We start from the raw sequence: 25,427 nt of genomic DNA, 5'->3' as shown, positions 1-25,427 counted from the left end.
AATATAGCAGACAATGTTATATGGCAAATAGGATTGTATTTAAGCGGTTTGGTAAGAACCAACAAGAAGAAAAACCTTAATAATTTTGTGTCAGAATTTGATGTTTGTTTTCTTTTTTCTTCACACAAAGCTCATAGTTTATGTTCTCCGTAAATAATCTGAGTGATGTAAATGCTCTGTAGATGGCCTGAAAGAGAAAGACACACAGTTGCTTTGGAAATAGCTGCAGAAGTTTACAGTGCTAGAGCTCCCAGCTGTTTTTGTACTGCCTGTATGCCAATGATTTGCAGTCATTTGCAGAAGCGCTTTTCATTTACTTCAGTGTAAAATTAAGCTGATGAACTCCACCCATTTTTCATCAAGGATTTAGTGTTAGTGAACTGCCCTTACTGTCAAGAAATACTTGCATGTGCCTGTATGTGGGCTGAATGGAAGGCAAGGTATTGGACACCTGACAAGAACGGTATCTGTATCTGCTCTACCTAGATCTAGAAGAGGGACAGGTTGTTGTCTTCACATGGTAATTGCGTTATAAAAGTATTGTAAGTTTTTTACGACATACCTGTAATATTAGAGCAACTGAGTAATGATGCTCCATCTCCAATTTGCCGGTATGTTTTAATATCGATATTTTATTTTGAAATTTGGGCAGGTCATGTTCCCTCACCATGAAGTTCATAAATAAAGTATATTCCTGTTAATATAACAGAGACACTGGTTTTGAGTGTTGCATTATTGTAAAATCAAGTGCAGCTTGAGTTGAATAAGTGCGACGTGGAAAAAATACTGCCCACTACTGTCCCCATCCTCTAAAGCTAAAGGAAAACTATAAATACATGAAGTCTCACTAGAAATAAGCCATAGTCCCAGAGTAGTAGCAGTCTTTCTCCTTTCTGAGGAATTGAGGTGTTGTGTGGGACATGCTTAGGATTTGATGTGACCTAACTAAATTGGCGTAAGAACCAATTTTGCTATCTCAGTCCAAATCCTGAAGTAAACATCCCTAATTGAAATCAGTGTGAGATGTTGTTCAGACAGAAATTTTGTCACTGTTGCCCTTCACATCAAGAATGAGAATAGGCTTCTGATTATTTTTGAATCTTGATGGAAAGTAGTTACCTTCTTTCATAAGAACTTTTTTCCCTTTTTTGCCTGCATCTAAATAAAATAATTTGAGGAAAATGTTTCGTATAGTAACTACTTTATTAGGTTTTTCTTAGTTACTTGATGAATAGCCTCATTTTTTTCTGAAGTGATGAGAGTCTCTGAAGACATAATAGCTGTGTCTCTGTACAGATAAAAGAGTTTACCAAAAATCTAGGCAAGAGTAGAGATCTGAGGTTGACTGTTGTATTTAATAATAAGGCTGTTGAAAGTTTCTCCTTTGTTTCTGCTTTTAACATGGAGAGTTACTGTTTTATCAAGTTGCTTGTAAAGCTATAGAATACAACAGAAGAGGCAGATTCAAAATGTTTCTTCTCTGAGCATTTTTTGTCCACACTTGGAAAGGAACTGTTGTTCTATGGTCAGATATTCTTCATGAATCAGAAAAAAAATACATATATAGTGCAATAAACTCAACAACTGCACCATGCTGTAAATACATGTTCTTAGTGTTATTATTTCTAAGTCTAACTGGGGAGTTACTGTAATTTTCAGTTACTGACAACAGCTTTATTGGCTAATCTGTGATCAGTGAAGGGAGCACTATGAATGGCAGATATGTCTGGAATGAATGCTGGTAGTGTCTTAACAAAGATATGCATCACTTTGAACAGGAAGGAAAAAATACAGTGGGGTATCTGGTGGTGTTTCATATTGCATTGATACTGTGTTAGATTGGAAAGTGTGCCCTGCAGCGCCAGAAGTTGTTACAGAAAAGGTTACCAGGCTTCTCCTGTGTCTGTCTGATTCTAATAAGCTATTGAGTACTTGGAATCAGAAGAGCCTTTTCTCAAAGGGAAACTGGGAGTATGATTCTGAGCTCAGCAGGAGCGTTTCTTTACATAAAAGCCAGGTAACCAGTATGCAGTGTCTTCCCTTTGTGACAGACTGAGTTGTTGTTTTCTTGGTTGTTTTTTTTGTTGTTGTTATTTTAAAATTAATTAAAAACCATACCACCATTCTAAGCATTTGGTATCCTACATCTTTTAAAAGGCTTTGTAGGAAACCAGGGGTTCATGTTATAAACATTTCTTAAATCCTTTCTTAAGTCTTCAATGATACTGTGCTGCATTGTTTTCTCACCCTGGTCTTAAAATTTTTTGCCATAAAATAATTTGCATTTGTGGTAAAATTTTATTTTGGTATTGCAGGGTCCTGAAAGTGCTTTGCTTTGTTTTATTTTTTCCTTATAGTGAACTCTTGGAGAAGTTATGTCTTTCACTGTATGATGTCCTGAGGCCAATGATCATCCATGTCATTCACTTAGAGACACTTTCCGAACTCTGCGGGATTCTCAAAAATGAGATGCTTGAAGACCATGTACAGAACAATGGTAATTCGTAGATGGAACTTGATTGTTTTTAACTGTCATCTTAACTGATAAAATTATTAAATTGTATAGGCAAAAAAATTCCAAGATTTTTTCTAATGTGTCTTAAACATGTCACAGATGAGGTAAGGTTATTTTTTAAATAAATTATGTTTTTTTCATTTATAATAGAAAGGTTTGTATTTATGGGTATGTGTATATCTTCATTTAAATTAATATACTGATGTTATGGAGTCCTATTTTCTCTAGATTCTACAATTGCCAGCAAGCAATCCCCCCAGTACATATACATGCACCAGGGTTGATTTGAACTTCAGATGAATTCATTGCTTTGCTTGGCTCTGCTAATGCATCATTTGTGTAGAGCTCTGCATACATGATGATAAAGCAATGCAAACTTGATTTTTTTCATTCTCCTTGACAGTTTTTCCCAGACTGGAAACTGTAATTTCAGGAGAGGATTTTTGGCAGTTTTTGAGTTTTGGAAGGTTTCAGAGCTCACAGTCTCATAGAAGGGAGTTGGCTATCAGAAAAAAAATGTTCTCTCTTTTCCTTAGTGCGACCAATGCATAATGGAATCATTTCACAGTCTTAACCTTGCACTGAGTGATAAACAGAAATCGTACTTTGTAGCTGGTATATAACACATCTCTGAAGCTGTGCGAATATCCTGAAGAATTGCTCATTTTCCTGGAAGTAGAATTGCAATGCTGTTGAGAATGAGGAAAAAATTAGTGACATAATCTTTTGGTTAGTCTTAGGAAGTGACTTTCTACTACTTAAACTCAGGCTGGTCCAATAGTTTTTAAGTTGCATGTGAGCAGCTTTGGATCTTCTGTTCTGGTAGGTAGGTAGATGAGCAAGCTTGTCAACTCCTGACAGTCACACTGCAGGCTTTGGCTGTGATAGAACCAAAGCATGTTGGTTTGGTGTCCAGAAATACCACTTGACACGCCCAGGTCTCAGATAATTAGAGTGCTTAATTCTGTCATGCCATCTGATGTTACCAGTGTGAGATCGTATTTTCACAGTCTAATGGAAATTTGGGGAGCTGAAGCAACTGCAGTATGGAGTTCAGTAATTCCTTGCTTGTCACAAATTTGTCTGCGTGCCGCTGTTCCAAAAATAGCTGACTTCATCTGCAGCAAGCCAGTTTTGTGATGATTCAACATGTGATGCTTCAAACTTTTGTGTCTATAAGCTTGTTTTGTAATTAAATGAACAAATCTGTGCTTTTGTTTACCTTTTTAGCTGAACAACTGGGTGCATTTGCAGCTGGTGTCAAGCAGATGTTAGAAGATGTACAAGAGCGTCTTGTCTATAGGACACATATTTACATTCAAACTGATATCACAGGCTACAAGCCTGCCCCGGGTGATCTTGCATATCCTGACAAGTTGGAAATGATGGAGGTAAAGCATCTGCTATTTTTGTTGTCCTTGATTTGGTTTTCTTTTTATATGCAGTATATACAATTGTGCAGTATAGTGTTTTGCAAATAGAGTTTTGCAGTTCTTAGGTGTATTTAGTATTAGTGGCGCTATCAAATTGGCACCTGTTGATTAAATTATGACCCTAAACTATATGTCAGAGAACACGTTATGTCAAACCCATTTTAGGGTGATAGTTCTCAGAGTTAGTTTTACCTAAACTTAGAAGCATCTAAATTTTCTTGCATAACAGTAAATTTTTACTTACTTTCATAAACACTAGGTATTACCCGGTGTATTTTCTAGCTGAGCTGGAGCTGAAGAGAAGCTTTATAATAGGCACAGTTAGCTGCAAGTTTGTTTTCAGAATTACTGGTCAACTAGTGCTTGGGACACATGTGTACGCTATGTTCAGACTGTGAGGGCAGACTTGCTTATACCTCTAGGTAATTTAACATGTCAGCAGTGGTTTCCATTAGTCTTTTCAGATTCTTCTCAGTATTAGCTACTTTTGTAGTTATTCCAAGCCTTTTAAGTCAATGTTCCTCTTGAAAGGAATCAAACTAATTCTACTTACTTTAAACGGTTAATACTATATCGATGAAAGATTTCACAATGAAACTATTCACAGAAATAAGAAAGTGGCCGATGAAAGACTTGAAATTAGTTTTTCACTAGGGCAAACTGCATTTGATATGCAACAAACAATTTGATATGCAACTGAAAGGTAGCATTGCATGGAAGGGATTAAGCCTGATAAAGATCCCCCCCAAATAATTACTGCCATTCACTTTATAATGAGAGGCCCAAGCTGTCAAATGATTGACTAAGAATGGCAATTCCAACATGGGCTGGCAAGATCCAGATTTTACTGTTCAATTCGGCTTTCCATCTATCTACCACAATAACTGATTGTGTTTAGAAAATTGTAGGATTTATTTGCAGCTGGCCAGTTGCAAATCTATCATCATAGATGAGCTATTGCTTGACTTCAGAATCAGAGCATTACTTACACAAAATGCAGAAGCTTTATAGCTAGCTAGCTATCCACAATTTTGCTGTGGGCTGGAAGAAATTAACATCTTATAACTGTATCTTGTTCTGTTCAATTCTTGTCTGTAAACAGAAAAACACTGTGGGAAACTTCTTAATACTGAACACTTGCTGCTGTGTCTTTATACATGTCTAGAGCTTTTATTATGCTACAGTTCATGTTTCAGTTTATGCTTTGGTGATTATAAGGTACATTCAAAAGTTTTTGGGAAAGCAGCTACAAATCCTGAAGCTAGTGAGTTTGTAGAACACTTGCCTTTTATACTGCAAGTTTAAGGCCTAATAGGCTTTTGAGGAAAATACAAAAAGAGTAATTGAGAAGCCCACCACGCAAAATGTAGCTAAATGTGATCTCCATTCAGAACAACTACTGATCAGAAGTTTTACTAGTATAACTGTTAGGAGTGCAGGCTTGTTTGGTTTGAGTTTCTTTGCTAAAATTGTGTGAATAAACTCGATAAAAAGATTACTGTGAGAACTTTTTAATGTTAGCTATAGCTTCTGTAGGAAGCAATGCAGTTACTTAGTTTATATAAGGCCTTATTTTCTAACTAGGCTTCTACTGCCATTCAGTTAGGAAGAGGAGAGTGCATTTTACAGTTCATTCCAAATTGAGAAGTTACACTGCTTTTCATATGTCCTCATAAGACTCCAGTTTTTTGCCTCATTTGAGACTCATTTTGCTACTTGATTGCTTTTAATCCTCAAAACCTTGCTATTTAGAGAGGCCTTCTGTCTGAGTAAATGAATTATTAAAATGTTAAAAGCACAGGGCAGAAATATTTCTTGTGCTGTTCTGCTCAAATATTAATGCGGTTCTTTGCCCACTCTTGCTGCTTCTTGTTGCTTTGAAGCAGACCAAGTAACGAAAAAGGTTGAAGTGTGGAAGTATTCAGTAATGTTAGGGGAAAGTTTTCTGTTGAACTCCTGCAGGGATTAAGCTGGAGAGTACTTTGGGGACATCTGCACATATCATGTATAAGAATAAAGCCATCACAGAAATTATCTGTATGAAATCCAAGTGAGTGTTGGATTGGGTTCCCTTATTTTGAGCTTCTCTTTCCAGGCGGCTTCACAGGTTATTATTTAGAGATCAGTAAAAACAGGTGAAATGGAAGGAAAGTGCCTTACATAGATCTGTGTGGTATTTGTGAATCTTAAATTGATACTGAAATGTTTCTGCTACTGTTTTGGAAGCATCTGTCTTTTTCTTTTAATGTCTTTGGAACACTGGGAGCTGAGTGTAGCTGACTCTCTTTGCAATTTAGTATGCTTTTCTCTATCGTAATCAAAGAAGCGTAATGCTCCTTAATTTAAAGGCAAAAAAAAATTTAAATCTTTGTGGTATATCTTCCTCTGCAGCAAATTGCACAGAGTTTAAAAGAGGAACAGAAGAAGTTGCCATCTGAAGCTTCATTTTCAGATGTCCGGCTAGAAGATCCTGAGTCATGCAGCTTAGTTAAATCTGGTATGAAATATATCTTGTGTTGTCAAATTAATGCATGAAATTCAGGGAAAGTGAGCGTTAACTTGAACCATCATTGATGGTTGCATGTATCTTAAAGGGTTATTTTCGTAGAGAAATTCATAAGATATTTTGAGAGGTGAACTTTGTCTCAGGGTTCTTAACTTTATTTTGGAATGAGAAACAACTTAATCTTGTCCTTTTGGTGGCAATTCTTTGTGCTGCCAGTAGAACCCATTCTGTGAAGCAGCTGCTTCTGTAACTTGCAGCATCTATTGTATTTTGTATAAAACAGGTTCTGTATTCTCTACTACGAAGTAGCCCTACCATCAAGATGTATATTTAAGGATGCTTCTGTTTCTTAGCTGTGCTAAGATGAGAAGGGTGGTTTGGTGTGTCTTAAAAGAATGCTTGGAGCATCTAGGTAGTGTCTTTGTGTGTGCCTTCACCTGGAAAGGTGACTTTTTCCTTTAAATGCATTTGCATTTTCATTTACTGAAACCAGTTAGTCATTTTAGCTGTTTACAATAATTCAGAATATAGTCCATGACTTCTTTTAATATATGATCCATGTGCCTGTAAATTGCAGTTAACTGGAAGCAAATTGCATGAAATATGGCTCTTTCGATGCTAATCATTTGAGTGTTACAACCCTTCAAATTTTTGTCTAACATCCATGAAGAATTTCTCACTTTATTATACCATTGCTCAGAATCGTACAGTGTTATTTTTCCCAGCCACCTTTCTCGGCTCCTTGTCACTATTTCTTATATTTGATTACCTGGTAGCTTCTTCCTTTTGGCTTGCAAGGTCTGCAAAGGTGTTTCTGGCTGTTTCTAGCTGGACTCCTCAAATCCTGTTGAGAGTGGAGTTCATCTTGCTTCAAGCCAGGTGTGTGACATTTGCAAGTCCTGTAAACACCACCTGCATTCAGGAGGTGGAAGGAACCTGTATGGTGTAATTTGAAGATAAGTGTCTGAGATAATTGGGATTATTTGCCCTTCAAAGGTGCTGTGCTCCAATTTCAGTGCCTGCAGAAGTAGCTGAATTGACTAATAAATAGCCTAGAAATCTCAAACTGACAACTAAGGTCTTACAGGCCTTCTAATTACTGTGACAATATATTTGTTGTTGCAAAAGGTAGAAATAAATTATTGAATTGTTTTGGACAACTCCTGCACTGATCACATGAACACTTCACAAGTACTTACTCCATCACTAGGTAAAACTTTAAAAATTTTACGTTTTTAAATGTTTGCTAATTGCAATCAGAGTTCTGATGCTATTGACTCAGCTGTTTTCCAGGGTTGAAGGACAGAATGAAAAGAATGCAAGACTTCTGTCTGTCGGGTGTTGGAAAAACCATTCCAAGCGTACGGAATTCTTACAAAAGTTACCCAGGAGCGACGCTTTTTTATGTTTACAACCCCCTCATGACAAAATTGGTTTTGCCATTATTTCTGTCGTTATTAACATGACGTTTAAACCCTACACTTTCTGCAACTGTTTCATCCATTTAGGATTATCCTCAGCAGAAGGGAAAGCATGAAGAAGTAAAACTGATGGAATGGGGTTCCCCCCTCCCTTTTTTTTTTTGCCTCTTCTGAGCATCTCCTGTAGTGCCATGATCACTAACTATTTTTTTCTCCTATGCTTTTTTTCAGTAATTGAGCATTTCATCTGTTGAGCTTGGTTAGGGGTATCTGTGTGTGTGTCTCTCATTGGAGACATGCCTGTAAAGCTAACTCATTATAAAACGGTTGAGCTAGGCCATCCCTGAAAATGGATTCATGTCTGTCAGAGCTATGTGCTCTATACACATCAGAAATCTAGTCAAGACCTGCTCAGAATGAAAAAAACCAAACCCAACCCTAACCTGTTTGGGTGCAATAAAATATGTCTTATTACTGTGAAGTCAGTATAAAGTGTAGTCAATATTGCAGTCTACTTCACTTGAAAGGACAGATGGGCAAGTTTTTCATGTCTGTATTTTATTTTTAAACAGGTTCAGCAGAATCCCTTAATCCCAGGCACCAGACCACGATTTCACCAGCAGATCTGCATGGAATGTGGTATCCTACTGTCAGAAGGACCCTAGTGTGTCTCTCCAAACTGTATAGATGTATAGATGTATGCAAAAATTTCTTTATCTAATTTTTTAGGTGAAATTATGAAGTGTGTAGCACCATATCTAAATATTTTAATGTAAATTAGGATTGGACAATTACTGACCTCTGCTATTGCTTAGTCTTTTTGCTGCTATCTTTGTGTAAAACAAGTGAACTGACAAATTTAGGTCATAATTTCCAAGACAATTTTGTATTTTTAGAATTAGAAAAAAGTCAGTAGTTTGTACATCTGTTGCTTTTGCTATTACAGTAATAGTTCAGTGTCTGATGCTCAAGACACTGCTCCAAAGTTGAGGAGTGAACAGGACGAGAAAGAATAGAAGGTTTTGGGTTGATTATAGAGAACGATCTTACTGTTGAAATTCCTGGGTGAATGTGTTTCTTGCTATGTGCTTTGCAGGAGATCAGACAAGGTGATATTTCTGGTCTTAAAAATAGTGATGTTACTACATTTTAGAAATGTTCTCAAAATTTTTTTATGACACATCTTTGCACTTTCCAAAATGGAGCAGACATTTCCATAGTTTAAGAAAGCAGGAATCTTCATGTCTAAAAGAAACAAAAGCAATGTTTACTTCACAGGTATTTTGAGACTCGCCCTAGTAGGTGACAGATTTATGTCTGTAACCTAATAGCATAAAATGCTAGTAAGTCTCTGAGAAACAAAATGCGTGTTTTGCTTTTCTGTACATGTTGTATCTTTGTTAGATACATTTAATGCATTTAAAAATATCTTTGATAAGTGTTATGTGAAACTGCTACCAAGATGCTATTTGCTTAAAAAGAAGCTGGGAAATATTAATACTTTATTGCTTAATATATCAATCTCATTAAAGATAAATGAGTATTTGCCCTTGTTTCCAGCTAGACCTTTGGAGATGAGGTTGTTTTTGCATTGTTTGCAAGGCTCATTTATAGTGTCTGCACAGTGTTATTTATTTATTTCCCCACTGAGAGATTCTAGCAGGCCTGGTATGTGGTGCCTGCACCCTGCATATAGGAGAAGACATTGAATGAAGTGGCATTGGCAGGTCTTGGGGCAGTCAGGGCTGTGACGTACTAAGCTGGAGTGCTGGTGGAGGCGAGCTATGTTCCTACAGCTAGCTCAGCCATATGATCTAGTTGCTGCAGCTTAATGAGTTACTCTGTGTCACCTGGGCCATGGCAGCTGTCATGTTTGTTTACCAACCTGGTGCAAATGGTGAGGTAATTTTGAGTTTGCTTGAGGTTAAGCTCACTTGAATGATCTCACGTCTATAGCAAGTATAAATTGTGCACACAGATAGTTACCCTGACACGTAAAGTGTCTAGTCAGGTTACCCAGTAAAAACATCGTTCATGCCGTTAGCTGTGAATGCATTAGGTGTCACTGACCGTGGCACTACCCAGCTGCAAATTCCGAGCCGGAGGGTGAACAGGGCGTGCTTGAGTATCCCTGTATCCAGTCTAAGTGCTGTAGCAAGCTTTTATATATGAACGCTCCATCCTGTCTTACTGCATTTAGGTGACATGCTTGTAGCTAAGTAATCTAGAGCTTTATGTGCTGGTAAGCACATCCTTCACAAGATACAGCTCTTACATTCTGCTTAAGCTTTGCTAACACCTTTTTCTGGTCTGATTTCCTCTTCCCCGCAGAGGGCAGTGTTTCAGGGATTATCGCAGGAGGCCTTATCTGCCTGTATCCACTCGCTGCTGGGAGCTGCTGATTCTATCAGCAAAAACAAGGTCAGCATCTGTGCTTTGGGTATGATCTCTTTTTTCCACCCGTGTATATCTAAAGCCGTGAAGTAGTGGTTCAGAATTCTGTTGAAATCTCAGTGAAAGCATGTTGCTCTGCCCCCAGAGACCTGATGGATTGGCCAGCTTTTACTTATGGTTAATGCATTGTAAAGCAAAGATAATGATTCACATGCTAGCCTGTCTGAAAAGGTGGAATGCAAATCATAGCAATCATGTTTACAGGCTGCTCTGGCTCATGTGAATTCAATCAAGTGATACCTAAATAAAAATTTCTGCTATAAATCTCTGCTCCCTGTATTTGTTTTCACTGCCTGTTACTCTTCCTTTTTTTCTCTGCCTTCATTGTTTGCATTTTCAAAAATCTTTCTCAATATTAAATTCACTGGGAAGATTTGTTAAGTATTCTCCATTCAGAACTGTCTGTTAACAGAAAGCTTGATCTGATGTGTTGCTCAGCATTCAAGACAGTTTCATCACATAATTTTAACTTTAAATGTTACTTTCAGTAGTTGGAGTAAACCTTTTTTCCTCTCACAGTTCCTTTAATATAAATATGGTAGTAATTTGCTAATTCCTAACAGTCAGGAAGTTAATTAAAAAAAAACCCAAACCTTAGTAGGCTGAAAATTGTTGGATTTGTATAAGCAATAAATATTTAGTAATGAAAAAAGTTTTAATTGCCATTAGAAATAAAGAGCTGTTTTGAAGTATTTCTTTTGAGTATCCTTTGAAAAATATCTGTTAAATGTAGTAACTTTAAAAAGAAATTCAAACAGTTTCCTTCTAGCTTGAGCAGATAACTGTTTCATATGGAATTGATTCAGAGTTCTACAGTTAATTACCCGTTTGAGCACTGTACATCCCAGATCACCATCGACTTAAAGTATTGCAGAGAATGAAACTCATCATGCAGTGAACCCTAGATAGGTTGGCCCAGGACTAGGATCTGGACCGCTTTGTTCTTGATGCAAGTTAATTTATCTGGTGAAATAGCGCATGTAAGAATAAAAACTATAAAATCTCAAGAAACCCTTCCACCACATTTTTTAGTAAACACTTCTATTTGTTGAAACTTCAGATTTAAATCTAATTTCTTCTTTACTGTTTTATTTAATATTATATCAAGGAAAGTTTTCTTCCAGCTTGCAAAATCAAATATGAATTCTTGAGTCTTCCTCCATTTACCTCAATGAGCCATGAACTTCAAAGATTAAAAGCAGCATGCAGTATAAAGCACACAGCTAAAATAACAAGCAGTGCAAAACTGATACTCAACAGTGTGAACTTGGCCTTGTTTTATTCTTTGTATCTTTGCTGTACTGTTTAGAAATTAACTAAGCTTTGTGTTTAATGACGTGAGAAAAATGCTTCATAAGACTTTTGCACAATAGCATGGTTAATCAAAGTTATTATGGAAATGTTAACTGTCTGGCTTTTTTTTAATCATCGTAATGATTAAAAAAATTTAGAATGTCATGTTTTTCAACTATAAATTATATGAATTACATGAAATAATTTCTGGCTCTTGTGAAGAATAGGTTTGTATCTTTCAAATAACGGATACCTGTACTTAATGGGGACATTTAGTAATATGGCTGTGAAATCTAATTCTTCTAAGAAAAGTGAATAAAGTCTGCTTCTGTAGAGTGGTATGTTAGCAACAGTACAGAAGTGGGATTTGTTGATCCCAGAGTGTAGTTAGTGGCACTGCAGACTAGTGGAAAAAGCTTGTTAGGAAGATTCTACTATTAGTTTTGTTATAGGCTGTAACTAATAAAAGTGAAGGTGTTGAAATTTTGCTCTTCATGTAATTGTTGGCATTTGTTTAACATGTAATGCATGTTGTTTTTCTTGTTGTGCCGTAGACCCAGGTTGATGGACAGCTTTTCTTAATAAAACACCTTTTGATTCTTCGTGAACAAATTGCTCCTTTCCACACTGATTTCACCATTAAGGAAATTTCCCTGGACCTTAAGAAAACTAGAGGTACTAAACAGTTGCTGGCTACAGAATGGGATGGGATTGTCCTCCCTCAATGAGCCAGCAAAACTGGGTTTATTTTATGTTCACCTGCAATGACCTGTACGCTTGTTCTAATCTCTTGCTTTGTTCTTAAGCTTTTCTGAAAAAAAAAAAAAAACAAAAAAAAACCCAACAAAAACAACCCAAACCATTCTCTGATTTAGGGTAATTCAAGAGTATCTAACATGTTCTTTATTTTTGTATGAAATGCATTTGACTGCTTTTTACTGCTGACCTAATTTAGTTATCCAGTCCTTTTTAAGAACAGCTAAGTAATCTCTATTTCTATTGCACAGAGATGTCTTTCCTCTTTTCTGACCCTTTAAAAGAATATTTTTTGTTACTGCTGTTTAGCAGGTGAATTTAACAATACATAGTTGACTTGCCTAGAACTAGTGAAGATTTCCTAGGCCTTCCTGTGAGCTTTTGTTTTGGAAAGGATTTCTTATGCTGCAAGTTCAAGAAAGTATCGTTGAACAGTTTCATGTAGCAACCATGTCTGTTATAGGAAGGGAGAGCAGAGGGTAGTGGCCATGGTCATGATTTTTGAAATTTACTGTGGTTCCTTTGTAAAATGCAGGAAAAAAAACCCCTCTCAATACAAAACTGAACTGTCATGCACTTGTCAGGTTTATAAAGATAATGGGAAAAATAATTGGAAGCATGTCAAGTTTCTTTTCTTCCATTCTAGAAGAGAAAGCTGAAAAAATAACTTTGCTTTTCTGCCATCTAATATGCTGCTGTTTTAACTCTGAAGCAAGCAAATCTTACACTAACCATTTCACCTATTGCATTTGAACATCGATGAAACCTCCTACCTGTTGAGTAGTTTCTAGTTGACTGGAGGTTAAAGGGCAAATACATCCTTTTGGTGTCTTGTCCTGGCTGACACACAAGTTTGTTCTCCATTTTCATTTAATTGAATAAATTTTTGTGCCAGCCAGTGCTTTTCACATGGTAGTGGTAAGTAATGGAAAACTCTTTCTTTATATTGGGTGGTGGCGATGGTGTTGGAAAGATGGACATTGTGCTTAATTCTTAATGTAGTGTAGCATAGGCCAGTAGGGCTTTTGTATTCAGGATGAGTTGTAGAAGAAAAATAATGTGGCTAATAGGAGTGTTACTGTTTTCTAGCCAAGATTTCTGCATATAGATTTAAGATTTAATTTGGCATTTATAGACAAAGGGACACTGCTTAATGTAAAAGTCATGCTTCCACCCAAATTTTTTTTTGTAGTAATATAATGCTAAGGTTCATTTAACTGAAGTAAACAGTGGGGAGTCACACTGACTAGATTATAGGGTTCTAATCAAGAATTTAGGCTCTTTTTGGAGTCAGTGAAGTTTCTGAAATAATGCAGGGAACATAATTAATCTATCTTTGCAGTCTCTTTTTAACTGCCTAGGAGTGCAGATTCTTAGTTCAGTGCAAAACCTACATGCCTAGGTATCTAGTATTCCCTCTGTTTGATGCCTTTGACAGCACTTTTAACTCATGTCTGGTTTCCCTCCCATTGTTTTATACAGCAAGAGGGGTGCAGAACTGCTTTTGAAATTAAAAAAAAAAAAAAAAAGCACAGATGTTTGTGTGGGATGATAAATGAATGGCGTTAGGGCAATAAGCCATACTGAAACTGTACTGATAATTTTCTTTTTCCCAGTTTGACTAGATTTCAAGTTGACAACATCCTGTTAACACTATAGGAATAATTTCAGTATCTTGTGCTAATTACAGACATTGGTGCTTTTCTTTCTTGGGACTTCTGTAGAGACCATAAACATGAGTGTATTTCAACCTTGATGTTTTGTTGTTTAGTCCTAACTAAAATAATGAAGCACTGAGGAAAAGAGTGCCAGTTCTAAGTTATTTCATGCAGCTGTACTTGGTTTTCCCAGGCAACATGGTCCAAATTCTGCATAAGGTTTATAAATGCTTAACTACATAGCTTATGTAAAAGTCTTTCACTTCTAGCTACAGTTACAAAAGGAAAAGAGCTCGCACAATTTGCGTGCTGATGGCACTACAGCTAGTATCAGTCATTTGTTAGGTTCATGTAATGTATATGTCTGTTTAGACTGTACAACTGTTAGATTCAGGTTTGCCATAGGTACAATTGAAAAGTAGTGGATCAAGTTCTGTGTGTTTCTGTGCCTGTGCACTTGTGCATCCACACCTAGTGGTAGTGGAGATATTAATGTTATAGTCCTAATCATGCTAGGCCATTCTTTGTGTGTAAATGAGTGATTGAAGTTTTTAATTCCTGGAGCTGAATGCCATTGACTTACAATGTGAGTGACTTTATGATTCACAGATGCAGCATTTAAAATCCTGAACCCTAAGACAGTTTCAAGATTTTTTAGACTAAACAGCAACAACGCCTTGATACAGTTCTTACTGGAGGTAATATGGAGTGTTATTGCATTAAGAAAAATTGGATCATTCAGGCAGGTGGTGATCTCTGGCAAATAAAAAGGAGAGAATTATTGTCTTCTGTTCAAGGGTACTCCAGAAATCAGAGAACATTATATCGACTCTAAGAAAGATGTAGATCGTCATCTGAAATCAGCTTGTGAGCAGTTTATTCAGCAGCAAACCAAACAGTTTATAGAACAGCTGGAGGAGTTCATGACAAAGGTACAAACATGTTATGTTCATTAACCTAACTGAAATACCAGTAGGACAAGGGAATTAGTATTTAAATTGGGTATAGGAGAAGCTGCTAGTTCTGTCTGATTTACTGAAGACGGTGGCATTTCCCATTATAAGGTCATGATTCCCTTTAAGTTCCAACAACAATTTTCCGGGCATTTTTGAGATTAATGGATTAAAGGAACATGGTGTAGTTCATTTGTAAAAACAACCCTTAATACATTTTGATCAAGAAGCTTTAACGTTTCATTGACTTGAAACAGGTCTGTGAAAGTTGGCAAAAGCTTTTCTGTTTGCGCAAAAATGCCTACTTTGACTGAATGAGTAAGCCTTCAAAAATAATCTTGGGTCCTGTGTGTTTTTGAGGGACATCTTAGACTATGGCTGTGAAGTGTGTTAAATTTTTCTGTTCTCAGCATGTTTTACACCAGTGAGGTGCTTGCTGAGCAGGACTTACCTCCCAAGTCCTGTTCGTGACAGAAATTCCTGATAGAAGTTGGTCAGAAAGACTGGGCATTCTAGGGGATAGATTGTTACAATGTACTTCTTTCGACAACCTGCTGTAGAGCTCAGGATTTTTAAGCATCTTGAGAAGACCACACAGCAAGATCTGTTACTTCTGGAAAATGAAGTGTGTGATGTGGATCCTTATTTATGGAAAATGTGGCCTCACATCTCAAAGTGGGGCTACAGCATTCCATGGACATCATAAATATCCAAATATCCCAGCTGCTTTTTTTTGAGAATTTAGAAGATTACAGTATTAAATTTACCAATGCCTGTCAGACTGGGGTGAGGAGCCAGTGGCATGCCTAAAATATAGGTGGGTAACTGGTGAGGTTGACAGGTTGTCCAGGTGATCCCAGTGATTCATTGGGAATCTGGGGAGTTTGACTAACCTGCTTAAGTATAAACCTCTTTTGAGGTTTTGTGTCCTTAGGTGCCTAAACATCTTTGTAAATTTAATCCTGTTTTAAATTTTATTTTCAAGAAATAATCTTGGTTGTAATTTTAAATTGCACTTCTGTCAGGCTGCTTCCCCTGTGTGGTGTTAAGTCAGGGCTTGGAACGGAGAGAGCCGGGGAGATTCCATACACTGCAGTATCTAACAGACTTGCGCAATTGTGGCTTGGTCACTTTGTTGTGAGTTCAACTGAAAGAAACTAATTTATTGGTTGTACTTACTTTAGGTAGCTGCTTTAAAAACAATGGCTACTCAAGGAGGTCCCAAATACAGCCTTTCGCAGCAACCGTGGGCGCAACCAGGTATTTGCCTTGTTTTATATTCATGTTACTCCTGAGGTGCTTGTAGGCTGATAAAGCTTTGATAGTTTATTACTTTGAGACTTCTTCTAAAAACTTTTCATCAAATGGAGAAAGAAAACCTTTCCATTCACCATTTTTGGTAGACCAATAGAAGCTGCGTTATATGGGGCTCAGGTATTTCAGAATGTCATTTGTCTCTGTACCTGACTTCTAAAGCATAGGAGTCTGAAAAGCTGGTCAGATTAATTTGGACTGTGAGACTGTGATTGATTTTGAAAAATTCTAAGTACCTAAGAACTGTCTGCCTTTTTCTTGAAAATCCTGGCTTCCATTTTTACCTCTGTGCTAGTTTAAATGTCTTAAGATGCCTCTAAATCAAAACCTGACAAACTTCAGAATATGTATTTAATTGGTGCAGTAGATGAATGACTTGAGTATTTCTCAGGCTGTGATTGTTCTTGCATGAAAACAGCATTTCTGCAACTGCATACAGAATGTGCTTAAGGAATTATTTGATTACATTTAAGATAAAGCTTTTGCTTTTGTAGCAAAAAAAGAATCTGCATTGAAGCTTTTATTGTCTGTACATTTGGTACCTGCTTTATTTTCAGTTTTCCTGCCACTATGCAAAAAATTGAATCTAGCTTCGTTTTCTTCTTCTTAAGAATTAAAATGTGGATGCTTCCTAGGAACATTTGAGTAGTTTAGACGTTCCTGGGTTGTTTTGCTCTTCACATTACAAAGTTGTGCTTTTGGGTGACACTGAGAAATCTGTTTATTCCAATCCATACATTGGAACCTTCTGTTGCATCATGTCCTTAAAATGCAAAGCTAGCCTCGTTCATTCATAATTCAGTGCTGCTCCATGGGTCAGACACTCTCAAGGGCTAACTTGAGCTTCTACTTAACATCTCCTGCTTCTTCGGCAGTGTTTTTAATGTTTGTTTGGAGATAATTATGTGTGTAGAGGCAGATCTAAGCAGAGCTTCTGCTGTTTCTTGGAGTCATTTGCCTGGGAAGCAGGAGTAGGGAGAAGATTTAGACACAGTAAAAACTGAGGGGAAAAAAATAAATACAGTATATTAACTTTGATACTTTAAAGCTACAAAATGTACTTTTCCCCTGCCCTTTAAGCAAAGATTTTGTAATATCATTAAAATACCGAGCAATAAAGAAAGAAGGTCTGGTCTGAGAGAGGATTCCCGTTTGGTTGATTGAAAATCCAGATGGCTGCACAGCCTTTATTCTTACAGACGTGGCCTGTGGTCAGTAAGGAGAATTTGTGACAGGCTCTTCTCTTCACTAGCACTGTTTATTTCCCAGCAGTTTCTTTTCCAGACAAGTTTTCTAGGGGGGAGGCTATTTAGAACATTGTTGCTCTTGGAAGGCGGTGACTTCAGGAACCTCAGGAGGATGTGGCAGCTTGCAGAAATGGGTTGGATGCATTTCCTGTAGGGAAAGAGAGGCTAATGTCATGGGTAGGTCCCAAAAGAAAAGCCTTGTCTGGCGTGCTGTGGTTGTATGATGCTGCACAGACCGGTCATCCCCTCTTGCCCTTTCACTCAAACCTGTGGTTATGATCAGCCCCAGTAAAGTGGAGGTGATACTCTAGAGTGTAGACTTCAACTAGCAGAATGACATTTTAGCCTGTTAAGCATATTTTCTTTTACTTTCAGCAAAGATCAATGATCTGGTCTCTTCCACTTACAAGACAATAAAAACAAAGCTGCCATCAACGTTACGAAGCATGTCGTTATACTTGTCCAATAAAGATACGGAATTAATTTTGTTTAAGCCAGTTAGGGTGAGTATTGCTAGGTGTACTTCAGCATGTTTTTCTGTAGTGTTGGGCCTTCATTTAGTTAAAGACTTTAAACACATTTTGTGGATTGTTCGCCTTATATTTCTGTGTGTATATGGTTATATGTATAACATATCTATATAAATGTATGTGTATCTGTACAGACACAAATACATACACGTGTCTGTAGAGTTACTCTAAGCTACCAGTCCAGCCAGTAAACATGACGCATACCATGTGTATGTAATAGTGAACAAACTATAACAGTCACTGTGGTGTCCCTGATCTGAGAAGCCTGTTGTAAAGACGCACAAAATAAAGTAAAACCAAACCAAAACCCAGTCTAGTGATGTTTTATAATGCTACGTTTAGCTTTAAAACCCAAAACAAAACAGCTGTCCTGCCCTCCATTATACTCAGCCTACATAACATACACGTTACAGGGAAAGTAACTGGTTCTGTTCATTCTGCATGTCTTCCTTAACACCATATGAGCTACTATAAAGAAAATTAACTCTGTCCTAGCCCAAACTAGTACAGCTTGGTCAGTTACACATGGGCAGAAGCACTGGAGGCAGAGAGAATGATGCAGCTTTAATGGGAGACCCACTGCAAGCCCACCAGAAAGAGCAAAGCTTCAGTTTTAAGCTTCCAGGCTAAGTCCATAGGACTCAGTGGTTCACCTTAGCGTATCTTAGCCGAGTTTTCATCTCACAGCCAATGTGCATCCCTTGTGGCTGTTTTAGGGGCTTGTTTTAGAACAAAAGCTCTTAAAGCTCAAGTGCTTCTCCCTATCTGGTCACTTCAGTAGCTATTCCATGTACACTGTGCTTATTCTGGTTTGTGTTTGAGATGGGTGTTGTGGTTTTTTTATACTGAGTTTTTTCTTCTTTCCTTTAAAAGAATAACATTCAGCAAATGTTTCAGAAACTCCATGCTTTGTTAAAGGAAGAATTTAATGAAGAAGATCTCCAGATCATAGCTTGTCCTTCAGTGGAACAGGTATATATGGAAGCTCCCTGTTTTATCAGTTACTCTTTCATGTAACTGGCCTTTTTTAAACATTAATTTTTTTCATTTTTAGTATTTTTAGTGTTCAGAATCTTTGTTTATTTACTGTACCCCTTAATCCTGGATGATTAAACCCAGGGCTTTATCCGAACTCTAGGCTCTCAGCTAAAAGGGGTTTTTTTTTGTTTCTTTTTATGAATATCCAATAGATTTTTTTTAAACTGAAGGTGGTGATTGACATTGCTGGGGATTGAGTTGTACAACATCATGGCAGAATCTTGCCATTTCTGGGCATTGCCTTTACGGAGAGCTATCAAAGCTAGTGAATATGCTTTAAAAAGGCCTCTGTGTTTGAAGGCAGTCTTGCTTTTGACAAATGCAAAAAGCAGCAACTTTTACATTTAGGAAGCATGAGAAAGAATCACAAGGGTTCATTTGAAGTAAATTGCATTGGGAAAATGTGCAGATGTTTATGGTAATGTAACCCTGCATGATAAGGTCTTTAGTCTCTGAGATGATTTGGATTAAGAATTCTCTGTATTAGGATGCTTTGACAGAAACTAAATAGGTTTTTAAAAATCTCACTTTACCCTTAGTGGTTCAGGGAATGTGGATAGAATTGTGATTATTCCAGGATGCCAATGTTTAAACAGATAATCTAGTTTAGATTAGAGGACGTGGCCTGCAGTGAATGTGGCTACAGGGATGTGTGGTAACTGTCCTGGAGCACAGAGTGGGAGTGGTGCACTGGAAGGAGGTGGGGTTGTGCTAGAGGAGATGGCTTCCTCTAATTATCTATTAATCTGTAGGATCAAATGTCCTACAAACAGAAGTGTATGGGAAACCGTATCGTAATCTATGTGAAACAAGTATTGTGAAGGATCCTCAGTGTGGTTCAAATATCTAAGATGAACATTAACACTTTTTGCCAGTATATGTATTATTCGTAATTCCTTGACAACGCATGAAGTCATACTAGACACTTTGACACAGTAGGTTGTGACTGCTGAAACGACTAGTCGGCATGGTCAACAATTGTGTTTTAAAAAGCCTGTGGGTGGGCATTTGACTGGAAATTTTGGCTAGTAGTTATTGTAGCTGTCTTCTCTGGATTCATCTAAGGCTCTGTCTGCTTCCTAGGAATCCTGTTTAAAGGTTAAAATGTAAGACATCAGTTCTGAAACTTAGCCGCTCTGTCTAATGTAGGCTTTCCTTTTGTCTTTCAGGTGAACTTACTTTTATCGATGTCTAAGTAGCCCAACAGTGAGGCTGCTTGAAATATGCTTCAGCTGAATGCCGAGCAGTGAAGGGAATGCAAAGACATTTGCTTGAAGTAGACTAAGGATCCCACTGTGCAGGCCAGTCTGCATCAAAACTATTCAGGCTGCTTAACCCTGGTTTAGGAAAAAAAGAGAAAAAAGGTTTTATTGATTTGTTAAAGGCCTTTCTGTTCATTGGCTTGAGAAATGAGGGTGAAGAAAATATAACGAAACCCCTTTGCTGATCACTTATGAAAGCTCAGTTACTGCCTTATCCAGATGTTTTCAGAGTTGAAATATCTTTTTTTTTATATGTAAAAACCTTTCTTGCATTCCTTTAATAAGCTGATGTATGCAGTGAAAAGCTGTACTTTCAAAGACACACTGGAAATGAAGAGGAGGGAATCGAATGGGAGCAGTAATAGGTATTTGCAAGGCTTGGAGGTAAGCACGTTTGGTATGAGAATTTGACTAAAGCAGGCATGCTCTGATATTTCTTTAATTCCCAAAAAATCCTGGCAGTCAACCATGTGCTTGAACATAATTCAGACATTCTTAGTTGGGCAAACTTTATTTCCCACAAGCATTTCTTGAAACGCTGGATGTGCTGTTTTTCTTACACTGTTGTGACTGGGAGCTGTGAGGTCTGACCTGAAGTTTCGTGCTCTAACCTTCTGCCATGTAAAGAATCTCAGATCCTTGAGATTTGCAATGGAAAGTTGTGCAATATAATTTCTGTTTCTGAGGGAATTGCATGTTTGCAGGTGCTTCACAGCAAAGCTTGGCATTGAGATTCTCATTTACTTAGTTTTGGGTCAGAGTTGGTTTTTTGCTTTACCCAAGATCAAATGGTGGTGTCATATTGTTTAAAGTGGGAACTGGGACTTGTACAGCCTTTGTGCGCTGGAGTTGAGTGCTAGTTAAGGGGGGTGTGGGGATGTCAGAAATGGAGTGTTCAAGCCTGTCAAATCAGCATTGTAAACAGGGGATAAGTACTCGGTAACTGATAAACGGTGCACACTGTTCAGGATGCATTAATTGGTCATTATTTCAGAAAGCTGAGTACTAAACACTTGGCCATTAATGGAATGAAGCACTACAGGTAGCTTTAGAGTGTCTCAGTGTGTAAGTCTTCATTGTGCAGCACTGCGAAAGAAGAATGTGGTGACTTACATGGCAGATTTTTAACTTATTTATAAAACCTGTTCTGTAGTTTAAATATGTAGAAATTTCCATGCACATCAGTGGTGTTTTGATTTAATAATTTTCTTGTTATAAATCGTGGCTGGAGACTAAGATGGTAGGATTTCAATCTACCATGAGAAGAGTTGCAGCAGTGGTGCTGAGGTACAAAAAAATGGTACTCGTAAAACCTTATATAACTCCTTAAAAAAATACCTAAAGGAACTAACAAGGAAGAAAACTTGCCCATTCTTTTTACTTATGTAGAAATACAGGCTGTAAAATAATGTCCAGTGCATTGTAATATATGTATATTTGGTTTTTATAAAGTTTTACAGAAGGACTGCATGGTCGCTGTACAGAGTTATGACTGACAATACAGACATTGTACAGAGAAGATGTGAAGGGTAAACCTTTGCAGTAGCCACTCTTGTGCTTGGGATCTTTTTCTCTCTAGGAGTACCCAGACAACTCTAGGACAGCTGGTTGAAAGATTAGAAGAGCAATCAGTTTATACAGCCTGTTTGCTAAATGAACATTTGTTTAAACATGTACAGTTTCAGATATTTACGTTTACAAATAGTGTAAATACTTTCAAAAGATTAATTTAAGATGCTTTATATTATCTGACTAGAAACTTGCTGGTTTTAATTTTTTTAAATAAAAACGTTGCCTCCTATTTTGGTCCAAGAGTAAACCTTCATTCTGTACCCTGAGGCTTGTCTGTCAAGATAACTGTAATACAGAGACAATAAACATCCTGTAAGCACAGGCAGTGCATCACTGAGAAGTGTTCTTTTTTAGCAGTAAATTGACTTTATTTGGCACAGATGTATACCTGAGTGCTGAATGTACAGCTAATTGTTAAAGTAATGCCTCTTTATGGTTATAATAAAAGTAAATTTGTATTTTCCTTACTGATAAATTATCTTCTGTGGCTTAAATGGTCTCTTTGCTTGCGATTTTGTTAGGGGGAAGAAACCACAACTGCAACAAGAACTTACTTTAACTGGTTGGTTTTTACTAAGAGAAAACTTGGGAACTGGTGGCAGAAAGCACAAGTATTACTGTATTTGATAGCTGTTTGTGGCACCTGGTTCTTCACAGACTCACCTACCTGTAGTTTCTCATTACCACATACTGTTCTCTTGGCCCGTGGTATTGTAGAAACATGTCATCCAGAGGCTTGTGGTTTGTACCCTCTAATGTCAGCATGAAGCTTCCTTTCATCCTCTGGCTCCGACAATGTCATTTGAATGAGCTAACCTAGGGAAAAATGCTCCTGTCTCTTGGAATTCAGCTTCTGTCTGACTGGTATGGGGCAGCGATGTGACTATTGCTTCCTAGGTGCTTGGAGCCTCCTTAAAGAGGTTTGGTCCTTTGGATTGCATCTCTCCTAAATGAAGCCAATACCAAAGCAGCTGCCCAGGCATTCATACATCTTGTATGACAGTGATGCCCACAGCTCAGCTTATGCTGTGCCGGGTGTTTTCCAAGCAAAACCAATAGTCTTGTTATCTCAAGTCGGGGTTCTTCTCCTGGTGTGGAAGAGCCAATCCACACACCAGCTGAGATACTTGTTTGTTGTCTGTGCAGAGATGGGTGTTAGGTGGTAATCCACAAAGCTAGCACACCTCTTAACACATGGCAAAATTTTATAGGCTTTGAACAATCAATTACAGTTATGTTTAGTCACACTTAATTCTTGTTGGTTCTTACAAGTCTCCATTTAAAGGTACAGTGTTCTTTTTTTCACCTCTTGTTCTGTGGGGAGGGGGCTTTGCTGGTAGGGGGCTCTCTTTTAATCGAGGATGGATCTTACAGTATGCTGATTAGGATAGTTCACACACAGTTCCAGTAATTTTCTGTTCAGTCTCATTAACCATTTGGTTCTCCTTGAGGTTATCTTGTGCCCCAGCCCGACATATTTATGGTCTCTGTGCCTTCTCTCAAAGCCGTGTTTTGTTAACTGTAAGGATTTAATGAACGTCCTCTGTTTTTCACATTTTCTTGTTTTTCACTATAGATATTTACTTTTTTGGTTTTCCCTCTCTCTCTCTCTCTTAAAAATAGTTCTTGTATCAGTCCCTTCCTTAAATTGTGCATGTTTGGTATTGACAAAGTGGTATGGGTAGGAAAAGGGGAAAAACTGTTGCTGAGGCGGATCATGTGGTGACTGCAGGTAGATCCAGCCCTGTGTCCACAAATGCTTTCTCCTACCCTCCTATGTTTTTAGCCTCGCTGAACCCTAAACCCAAGCCAACACTGTGAAGTGAATCATATCTTTAATACAAAGACCTCTGAATAGAACAACAACAAAAAAAGAATGAGGTGGCCCCTTTTGGTGGTGGCCAGCCATGCCGCTAAGCCATGGGAATTCCCATCTACCACCAACTGGAACCCTGAAACCCAACAGGTACCTCATCTTCCCTCTCCTGGATTACCTCTGGTCCCTGTACGCAAGCTGTCATTTGTCACCCCCTCTCGACCCGTGTCTCTGGCAGCCAAAGCAGGGTGCGGGTTTGTAGGAAGGAAGCCGTCTCCTTCAAAGTCCTGCACATTCCACATGTAACCCCACGACCATGCTGTGATACAGCAAGTGCTTCTGCTTGGCGTTAGGACTTGATGTACAGGAGGACAGGCATTGTGAGCTTGGACAAGGGAGCTCTGTGTGCAACACAGAGTGACTGTTACTGCCTTTATGAAGGAGAAGTTGACCTGAAATGCTGATGTAACTGCTTGCAGTGAGTCTTAATGTCTTCATTTCAGTATTTCAGGCAGGCAGCAGAAACCAGAGGAGTGATATCACCGAGAGAGGGGTTGCCAAAGGTATTGCAGCGCTCTGTATTTTGGACAGCAGGCTCCCCAGCTGAACCTTTTTGGATTGGAGGAAGAGCTCCTCTTCACTCTCTGGCCACTCAAGGAGGTGACTTGTCTCTGGGTCTTTCAACAGCGAAGAGAGGCTCTGCAAGGTGAAGGGCGTTAACGTTGAACCCCCTGAAGGGAGGCAGGGTAGCAGAGCAGAGCACACCTTGTCACCCAACCTTCCATGCTCACCTGTGTAGCGTGTCCAGGCTGCCCTTCCCCTCCATGCCTGTGAGGTGCCCTAACCCTACAGCTCCCCTGTGCAGGTGATCTGGTGCCCGTACAAGAGGGCTGAGAAGCCAAAGTCGTGCTCTGGCCTCCTTCGGTGGGAGTGGGCTGCCCAGAAGTTGTGGGGCAGGGAAGATGTAGCGATGGGTCCTAGAAGAAGTGTGAATTTGGAGGATGGGAGAGCAGGTGCCAGTGCTTTATGGTTCTGTATACCGACGTTGGATTGTTGCCACCTTTCTGAATAGCTACCTCAGATGTCTCTTTCCGTTAGTAATACATCTGTGGCCACGTGTAGAATATTGCTCTGAGGACTGTCAAGATTTGGTTCGTGCCTGCACTGAGGAAGACCACGGGAATCCTTCACCCTGAGGCCACAGCTCCCCACCAAGCACAAGCTCCTGGTGCTGTGTGACCTCCGTTTCAGAGCTGACCACTCGTGTTTGCATCCAGCAAAGGACAGGGATGCACACCAGTGGGCTGGGACGGTTGCACCAGCACTGAGCAGGGCTGAGCCCTGGCCAGCACATCATTTCCATCTCCAGGGAAGGGTCAGAGGTGGGGAGCCTGAGTGACAGCAAATACCAAAAGAGTTTGGCATTCCTCTCCCCAGATGCTCGTTTCACATTAAGTGAAATGCTGTTTAGATAAAATCAGGAGCTTTGTGTTGGTATTGACATTTAATATAAATGTTTTGAAAAGAAATAGTGTTTCAAAATGAATTTGTGAGACTTGCAGTTCTTACCTTCAGCGACAGCATTTCAATCTTATCTAAATGCTTTCCTGAAAGGGAATTTCATTAAGATTCACACAGGCAGGAAATTTGCTTTTGAAT

The 25,427-nt window shown here is 38.4% G+C and overlaps 1 protein-coding gene and 1 pseudogene across 1 annotated transcript in view; one reads left to right on the top strand and one right to left on the bottom strand.

The window, feature by feature from the left end:
* COG3 (component of oligomeric golgi complex 3) overlaps positions 1-22,415 on the top strand; it is a 33,061-nt gene extending 10,646 nt beyond the window's left edge. Inside the window, exons 12-23 of the mRNA XM_055701587.1 lie at positions 2,358-2,497; positions 3,746-3,906; positions 6,340-6,445; positions 8,448-8,572; positions 10,207-10,296; positions 12,177-12,297; positions 14,646-14,734; positions 14,834-14,968; positions 16,174-16,249; positions 17,926-18,053; positions 18,954-19,052; positions 20,288-22,415. Coding sequence (XP_055557562.1) covers positions 2,358-2,497; positions 3,746-3,906; positions 6,340-6,445; positions 8,448-8,572; positions 10,207-10,296; positions 12,177-12,297; positions 14,646-14,734; positions 14,834-14,968; positions 16,174-16,249; positions 17,926-18,053; positions 18,954-19,052; positions 20,288-20,317 — 1,300 coding nt within the window. The 3' untranslated portion in view covers positions 20,318-22,415. The remainder of the gene's footprint in view (positions 1-2,357; positions 2,498-3,745; positions 3,907-6,339; positions 6,446-8,447; positions 8,573-10,206; positions 10,297-12,176; positions 12,298-14,645; positions 14,735-14,833; positions 14,969-16,173; positions 16,250-17,925; positions 18,054-18,953; positions 19,053-20,287) is intronic.
* Positions 22,416-22,535: 120 nt separating this feature from the next.
* LOC106631595 (uncharacterized) overlaps positions 22,536-25,427 on the bottom strand; it is a 30,940-nt pseudogene continuing 28,048 nt past the window's right edge.

This window comes from Falco cherrug, chromosome 2 (genome assembly GCF_023634085.1).
Source record: "Falco cherrug isolate bFalChe1 chromosome 2, bFalChe1.pri, whole genome shotgun sequence".
Lineage (NCBI taxonomy): Eukaryota > Metazoa > Chordata > Aves > Falconiformes > Falconidae > Falco > Falco cherrug.
Note: the sequence above shows the minus strand (reverse complement) of the source record. Positions and strands in the feature narration are given on the sequence as shown.